The sequence below is a fragment of the Pyxicephalus adspersus genome, chromosome 2 (genome assembly GCF_032062135.1).
Source record: "Pyxicephalus adspersus chromosome 2, UCB_Pads_2.0, whole genome shotgun sequence".
Lineage (NCBI taxonomy): Eukaryota > Metazoa > Chordata > Amphibia > Anura > Pyxicephalidae > Pyxicephalus > Pyxicephalus adspersus.
Window position 1 is genome coordinate 1,412,063 of NC_092859.1, and position 8,944 is coordinate 1,421,006.

General features: G+C 52.3%; 1 protein-coding gene across 3 annotated transcripts; it reads right to left on the reverse strand.

Annotated features, from left to right (window-relative positions):
• Positions 1–1,952, reverse strand: PPP1R35 (protein phosphatase 1 regulatory subunit 35). Of its 3 annotated transcripts, none has more exons than XM_072399221.1 (5): positions 1,827–1,952; positions 1,308–1,491; positions 957–1,161; positions 767–879; positions 1–293 (listed from the first exon to the last, which is right to left on the reverse strand). In XM_072399221.1, the coding sequence occupies exons 2-5, from the start codon at positions 1,479–1,481 to the stop codon at positions 114–116; spliced, it is 672 nt and encodes a 223-aa protein (XP_072255322.1). In that variant the 5' UTR covers positions 1,482–1,491; positions 1,827–1,952; the 3' UTR covers positions 1–113. The 3 variants fall into 3 exon arrangements, with proteins under 3 accessions (XP_072255322.1, XP_072255323.1, XP_072255321.1); XM_072399222.1 differs by having other exon boundaries at positions 1,785–1,935; XM_072399220.1 differs by having other exon boundaries at positions 1,888–1,931.
• Positions 1,953–8,944: the final 6,992 nt, after the last annotated feature.

The following is an 8,944-nucleotide window of genomic DNA, read 5'->3' on the forward strand; positions in this document are numbered from 1 at the left end:
TCATCTCGCTGTCTCTTTAATTTTAAATACAAAAAAATTATAAATAACTTTATTATAAAATTAGTAAATACAAAACTGTACATGGGGCGCCCCCCTCTGGACGACGGTGGGTGCTAGGACGCCCACTCCCCCAGCTTGTGGAACATGGTGAATGTAGTGTGGGGAGGTCGGGTGCGAGGCAGCAGGGTTAGGGGCGGCAGTCCTTCTACACTCAGGTACGGGGTTTCCATAAATCGCTCAGCGGCATCTGAAAAGGCGAAGATGTCCGGGCCGTCTGCTGGGGCAACCTGAGGCTGGGGGTAAGAAAGCACAGGTAAGAGTCAGGTCACAGGATCATGGGAGTTTTTACAATCATCAAATGAAAAAAGAAAGAGAAAAGGGAAATGCAGCAGAGATCAGAGACAGGAAATGGGAAGAAATCCCTTATTGAAAGGGAATGGGAAAAGGGGAAGGATGGAAGTCCCACTGGATTTGGAACAGGTGACTTTCTGCTGAGAGACAGTATATAGTTCTCAGATTCCAGGGCCACCAAGGTCAGGGACAGCTGGGTCCTGGGGGTTCACATATAATCACACAATCAGTCACCATACTGAAATATGAAACAGCAAAGTGCAGGCCATGTTCCAATCCATCTTTAAAACCAACGTGAAATTAGAGCGCAGGCTTCCTGTCATTGGCCCCCCAGCTCTGAGGAAGATTGTGATGTGTGCTGCCAATATCTGGGTACCGTTGCCATGGCTGGTGGGTCTGTGTACACGGCGCTCACCTCTCGGTGCTCGGCCTTCCTCGGGCGGGCGCTTAGTCTCTGGATTTGCTCACTCGGTGGTTCCACGCTCACCAATCCCTGGTAGAGGCTCTGCTCCCGACACACGTTCAGTGCTACAAAAGGAAAAAGAGAAATCAGGGAAACTCCAAGCTCCTCCCACTCCCCCGGCCAATCATCTCACTCCTCTCACCTCTGGATGCTTCGCTCTCCACACTGCGCTTCATCCGGTATGACCGTCCGAGTTCATTCCGCACGGCACTCTCGGCGTCAAATTCCCGCCGCGCGTGAACTCGCACTTCCTGCTTCAGGGCCGCACTGCTGTGTATTCTGGGAGCTGCAAGGACTCCTGGGAGTGCGGCCTCCTCTCTGCCCTCCTCACTGACATCAAAGCGTACCTGAGAAAAGAAAGGCCAGTCCCAAATCATTTACATATCACATGTCTCCTAGGGGGAGGGACTTGGTTCTTCATTACTGGATCCTTGGGGGTGGAGCTGGAGTGACTGACAAGCAGCTCAGCCAATCACAACATTCATTGCCTCACCTGCCGTGGTCCCTTCTTCCGTTCGGAGGGCTCCCTGCGCAGTATTCCTCCGCCTTTGTCTGGTGTCAAGGAGACGTCCAATAGCGGATGAGCCTTTACCACACTGGGGCCCAGGGGGAGGGGCTGAGGGGCCCGATGAGCCGGAACAGCGCATTCTTCCTCACACGCAGACATTCTGTAAAGACTGAAAATAAAAATAACGTTCATAGGATGACGGAGAGTCTGTCTGTCAGCCGCCATATTGATTATAAACCAGTCATGGCCAGGTACTGGAATAGTCGGGGCCCATTGATATTTACCACCTGGGGGGGGGGGTTTATCAGGAAATACCAGCCATGCAATAGATGAATAGACCATCATTGTGTTATTTCACCCCAAATATATCGATTATTATCCTTTCTAATATCAGTCACCCCCTATCACCCCCCCCACACGGACATGACTCGCCCCTATCACCCTATTATACGCCCATTTTACCTATATACTGTATATTACACCCGCAGCTTTACATTCTCTCACCCGCTCTCCACCGGACAGGGACGTTTAAGTGACAGAATCTAAAGCAATACGCGGGCGTCACCTTGGAAACCGCCGGTCGCCATCTTGCATTCCTGGCCAACTAACTTTCCTTTCTTCATAATTCAGCTGCTGCCATCTTGCTACTCTACCCAATGAGAGTGCAAGCTACTATTCACGTGCTCTGATATAGACCAATCACTGCGTGTGCTTCTCAGCACTAGAGGGAAATTCTATAAAACCACCCGTCTGCCAGTGAAGCGCGGCGCCATTTTGTCAGCAATTATTTTCTGTCGGAAGGACTCCTCCTCCTTATAGGGCCCCCAGAAGGACTTCCCGCCATCTTGGTCCTCTCATGCCACGTTTCTGTACATTGGAGGAAGTGGTTCATTTTTGCATTATTTGTTTTCTGTGGGGTGGTGAAGGGGGTAATAAGGGGAGGTTTTTTTTAATATCTGGTCAGGATTCCATGGCCCAGCTTTGGTGTGTTTGTGTAAACGTTTCATGCCTTGTGAATGTCAGATAATAAAATCTATCCTCCCAGCTCCAGTGCACTACAATGGGGTATACAATGAGGAGTCATAAAGTGGGCGGGGCTATAAGCAACATTATTAATGGGCGTGGCTTGTGATAGGTAAGTAGATCCTATGGACCCCACAAGCTCATTGCCCAGTCCCTGTATCCTCCATGGAATTCCCCGTTCCACCTGCCGGGGTCACACAGACCTGGGGGGCAGAATCCAGAGCCGGGAAATCAGGGTCCATTCCCCCCGTGTCACCCGGATCCCAGACATTTCTTCCCACCGATTGGACAGCTCTGTGACTGTCAGTTATGGAAAGAATAAACATCAGACATTTGATTGGTTGGTAGGGGTGAGTGGGTGTGGCCAAGACTGATTGACCTGTTGGAAAAAAATATTCCAACTTCACTGCCCCAGCTCCATGTAACAGAGTGAAGCAACCACTAGAGGGTGCAGGAGAGAGAGGGGGTTAGGGCGGAGGAAAGTACATGGGGCTGGACCAGGCCGGTGTCTGCATCTGTGGGGCAATGGGGTAAGGGGTAAATCCCGGCCCATACAATCCAGGATGGTTAGGAGGTGAACGCCGCTGCTCCTCCCTGCACCTCTCCCCCAACACTGCTCATCCCTGCACCCCCTGCACCTCTCCCCCAACACTGCTCATCCCTGCATCCCCTGCACCTCTCCCCCAACACTGCTCATCCCTGCACCTCTCCCCCAACACTGCTCATCCCTGCACCCCCTGCACCTCTCCCCCAACACTGCTCATCCCTGCACCTCTCCGCTCTCTCCTCATATCAGCATATTTCTCATGTTCTGCAAGCCACCCAAAATTTTGCTGAGGAAAGACTGATAGGAACCACAAATGGAGCCACGCCGGGGTCAGTGGGGTCACTCATACGACTTCATTAGGGCTATTGGTAGTGGGGACCCCCAATGTCATGGAGGGCCCCACCTCCATCACTCATCCTGGGGTGCTTACAAGTGAAGTATGAAGGCCAAACATCTTGTTATGAAGCCCCAATTCTGCCCCAACCAGGGAGAGCGCCCCCAGTAATTGTGTCAGTTCCACATACAACCCAGCAGGGGCCGCTGTGGAGGAAGGATTAGCAGGCAGTTTGGGGCCTTCATCATGTCTGATTGGCCAATATTCCTGACTCTGTCCCTCTACCTGAACATATAGGATGATTATGCCCCAAAAATCAGGGAGGGGGTATTAACTTCAGCCGATCTCGGAAATCAGGAAATCCTCTCCTTGGTGTGATAATTGACACTTTGAAACCAACAATTAAAACATCCCTGAGATTTAAATAAAAGTAAGGCTTTGGCCCTCATAATTACCCCTGGGGGGTTTCAATGGCCCTTTGCAGCATGGGGCTGATTTGGGGGGAGGATCCTGAGATAACCCCCTGCGGGGCAGCCACTTCTCTGTCCATTAAAGGGACCTCATAAATGTTGTTTGTTTGTAGAGTTCTGAGTAGTTATGGCCCCGTAATCTGCACATCAATGGGGTAATTTCCCTAACTGGCTGCCCCTCTCAGAAGACAAAGCTGAGAATATCCCAGTTTATTGCCCCAGCAGTGAATTACACCTCCAGCCTCCATTGTGAATGTTGTGTTTCCTGTGTGTCAGTTTATTTCCATCTCCATAAAACTCTGCAAACTGTTTACTTTCTTGTGTCTGGGAACTTCAAACAGTCCGGCACCTTGAGAAGCCTGGGCCCTGGGGACCTTATCCAAACCAGGGGCCACACCTCAATTCACTGCACTTCCTGGGCCAACACAATGTTTGTGTCATTAAAGTCATTTCCAGGGAGAGATACAGAGACTGGTCCTGTTCACCTGTGTGAATGTGATCATGAAAGGCTCAAATCCCCACCATCACTACCTCACTCCACAAATAGGGGCAAATCCCCACCATCAGCACCTGACCTCACCAATGGGGCAAATCCCCACAGATACCCAGAGAAGTGGAGAATATTAGGAAGACACAAATATGACCCAACTCCATATAATTGGCCATGGTGTGTGGGGGGAGGGGGGATTTATATTTTTGGCCAAGGTGAGGGAAAAATCCATAACAATGACCATGGTTGGGGGAGGGGTTTCCATGTTAATGGGCATGGGGGGGAATGAGGGCAAAATTAAGGGCTGTGCAAGAATGTGGGCAATTCATATTATTGGCCATAAGGGTCAACTCTATGTTAATACCCATGAAGGGGGCAACTCTGTGTTATTAGCCATGGGGGACAACTTCATATTACTGGCTATGGGGGAAAGAGGGCAATTAATTAATAATGACAATAGGGGCAACTGCATATTAGTGGCCATGGTGGGGAAAAAAATCCATAACAAAGGCCATGGGGGAGGAGAGTCCACTGTGTATAAATAGCCATGGGGGAAGGAGGGCAAGTCTATTATAAGGGCCACGTATGGGGGCAAGTCCATGTTACCGGCTATGGGGGAAAGAGGGTAACTTCATATTATTGGTCATGGTGGGAGGGCAATCCATAACAAAGGCCATGGGGGAAAGAGGGTACCTCTATATTAAAGGCCATGGTGGTGGGTGGAGGGACAACTGTATAACAATTTCCATAGGGCAAGGTGGGCACCGCCATATTTGTGCCCATAGTTCCAGGGCTCATGGAAGGGTTTGGCCATGGGGGGCACATTTGGTGGTAAATAAACCTGAGCGCTTCAACTTTACTGACTCACAAAACCCTTCGGACCCCTGGTTCCATCGTCCATATTTCGTCCAGTTCTGGGCCCGGTACCATGGGGTACGAGGCGTCCAGCCAATGGTGACTGATGGGCACAGATAATTGGATGGGGGCAGCATGTTTGTGAGCGCCTGACACTCATTGTCTTTGGTCCCCGGGCCCCGTGGTCAGGATGTGACCTCTCAACAGCCTGCAAAAACAATCCCAGCCCGGCCAGGCCGGTGGAGACACGGAGGCGTCCATGTCATGTGTCACAGCACCAAGTGTCACCGCTATCTCCGAGTGTAAATACCCCCCAGATGGTCGGTGTCACCAGAAAACGTTGGGTCGGCCCAGCTCAGGGAATGGGAAAAGATAAAATTCATGAATCAGTGTCACTTTAAATTGTTTGGCAATCACAATTCCTCAACCTGAGGAGCTGACGCTCTAATGTCCCACTGTTATTATAGATGTATAAAGCTCTGACATATACCGCAGCGTTGTACAGTGATTAGTCCCTGTGTCAGTCCCACTGTGGTGGGGTGTATTGTTGTACAGTAGGAATAGTGTAGGGGGGGGGGTTATATAATTATTTCCATACTGACCCCTGTGTCTCCCCCCCCCACTGTCTGTCTGATGAGATCATTTCAACCCTCAGATTCCTCCGCTGACCTTTTTCCTCCAACCCACTGCCTGACTCCTCTGTGCTTCCTCCACCGCCACACAAAGTGCCACCTCTGTACAGGGGGGCAGTGTGACACCCCCAGGACTGGTACAGGGGGGCAGTGTGACACCCCCAGGACTGGTACAGGGGGGCAGTGTGACACCTCCGGGACTGGTACAGGGGGGCAGTGTGACACCTCCGGGACTGGTACAGGGGGGCAGTGTGACACCGGACTGGTACAGGGGGGCAGTGTGACACCTCCGGGACTGGTACAGGGGGGCAGTGTGACACCTCCGGGACTGGTACAGGGGGTCAGTGTGACACCCCCAGGACTGGTACAGGGGGTCAGTGTGACTCCTCCAGGACTGGTACAGGGGGTCAGTGTGACCCCTCCAGGACTGGTACAGGGGGGCAGTGTGACACCTCCAGGACTGGTACAGGGGGTCAGTGTGACACCCCCAGGACTGATACAGGGGGTCAGTGTGACACCTCCAGGACTGATACAGGGGGGCAGTGTGACACCTCCAGGACTGGTACAGGGGGGCAGTGTGACACCTCCAGGACTGCCAGGACTGATACAGGGGGGCAGTGTGACACCTCCAGGACTGGTACAGGGGGGCAGTGTGACACCTCCAGGACTGGTACAGGGGGTCAGTGTGACACCTCCAGGACTGGTACAGGAGGCAGTGTGACACCCCCAGTACTGGTACAGGGGGGCAGTGTGACACCTCTAGGACTGGTACATGGGGGCAGTGTGACACCTCCAGGTCTGGTACAGGGGGGCAGTGTGACACCCCCAGGACTGGTACAGGGGGGCAGTGTGACACCCCCAGTACTGGTACAGGGGGGCAGTGTGACACCCCCAGTACTGGTACAGGGGGCAGTGTGACACCTCTAGGACTGGTACAGGGGGGCAGTGTGACACCTCCAGGACTGGTACATGGGGGCAGTGTGACACCTCCAGGACTAGTACAGGGGGGCAGTGTGACACCTCAGACTGGGGTCACTGTGATATTGGGGTTGAGGTTCTGTGTGGCTCCTCCAGTGACGGTGATTTGGGGAGATGGGGCCAGAGATACAAGGAGAGAGACAGAGATACAAGGAGAGAGAGATAGAGATACAAGGAGAGACAGAGATACAAGGAGAGAGACAGGGATACAAGGAGAGAGACAGAAAAAGGGAGATAAAGAGAGAGAGAGTTTTTTAGGGGGAAGAATGGGGACACCAAAGAGAGAGAGCAGAAGAAAGGGGAGAGGATGGGGTGAGATAAAAGAGATAATGGTGACAGGGTAAGAGAAGGGAATCAGGAGAGGTGCAGAGGAAGGAAGAGGAGAACAGAGATTTGGACACAGAGAAATGAGAGATACAAAGTATGAGGATGGAGAAACAAAATCAGTGAAAGGGGGGAAACCAATAGATGGGGGGAATCAAAGGAACAGACATGAAGAGGGCAATAGATGGGGGAGAGGGCAACAGATGAAGGAGAGGGCAATAGATGGGGAGAGGACAATAGATGGAGAGGGCAATAGTGGGGGGAGAGGGCAATAGACAGGAGGGGGAGGAACAGCCGGGGGAATTAAAGGAACAGACATGAAGAGGGCAATAAATGGGGGGGATAGATTTTCAGGGGGGTAAATAGAATAAACAGGAAAGTAAGAGGGAAAGGCAATAAAGGAATGAGGGGAAATTACTTTTATAAAAGGGGGTGATGCGGCCAGGATTGGGGTGTCTGTGGAGTCATTCTGCAGACAGCTGAGGATTGGGCAGTCTGGGTACAGAAGGAAGGGCTGAGGCCAACCTGCTGCAAGTTAATATTGTGCTGTCAGAATTCCTTAGACATAAACTCTGCGCACCTCACATGGGGGAGGGGTCGGCGTCCCTTTTGGTTTTGCGGCCTGGTACACACAGTCATTAATGCCGGGCTTCTACCTACACAGCGCGGACACTCAGCGTTACTCGGTGACCAGCGCAGAATTCACGAAACGCAGCGGAACGCCACAAACTAGAACTCTGAAAGGACTTTTATGATTGAGATATTTCGGAGGGACCCTGGACCTTTGGCTGGTTTTATATTCCCGGTGACCCGCCTGTCACATGACACGTCATAAAAATCACAACATGCAAAGTTTGAAATCAATTAGTGCGGCCGCCCCCAGGGGGCGTAAATGGATCTGGGGTATCAGTGGCTCACCTGTCTGACCGTGTCACAGGCGTGGAGCCCTCCGCTATGATCCTCAGTGCCCTCTCCCCAGTGCCCACCATGACCCCCGGTGACCCCCAGTTGTAAAACTTTCTCTCCAGTATGGCGGAGCTGTCAGGCGGAGTGACGTCCCTGCGGGGGGCGCTAACATCCCAGAAAGATGAGATAAAACCAATATTCTGCAGAGGGCATCGGAATGGCCAGTGGGTGGGTGAAACATGTTTGTCATTCCCAGGGCCCCTTCTTATTCACCAAAACATTCACACCAATCACGTAATTCTGTGCTGGCCCAGCTGTGTAGATTTCTCCTCACTATTTGTCCTGGTGACCCCAGCCAGTCATCTGAAAACATATAGTTGTCACCATAGCAGGAAGTGAGCCCCGAATGGACGCGGTACAGCCGGGGGGTCATCGTCTCCACCATATTTGCAGCAGGTGGGCGGAGCTGGGAACACAGAACCTGACCCATCCCAGGTGGTGTCCCCACTTTGTCCCCATGGCCCACCCAGGTATTGCACATCCCAGACATGTATGACCGTTCCCGTGTTGACAGATCCGTGTTGTATGACGCAGTCTTGCTTTTAACAAGCCGCAGGGCGCACAGCGGCGCGCAGACCCCTCCGATCGGCCAGGTGGCATTTTTTACATTTTTCCCCACCAGAAAGCTTTTATCAGCAGCGACTGTAATTGGCGTCGGTGTGAAGTGAGCTCGTCGTGTCGCAGCTCGCCGTGGTGACCCTGGCGTTACCGCACCGCGTAAGACGATATCTGGTCATTAGGGCTCAGCGGCGGGAGGAATGCTGGGAATCCGAGTGAAAACACGAGCGGCGGGCCGTGACCAATCGCCAGGAACTCTCCCTGTACACAGCGCCATCACCTCATTGTTCTCGCTGCTGCCCTCCACATATACGGCCTCAGCTTTCATAAAAAGGATCCCGCCATCATGGTGATTGTTCAGGCACTTCCTGTGATGGAGTGACAACACTCGCTCCTTGTGTACCTGTGTTGTCACCGAGTTATTAGATTACACAGGAATGGGCCC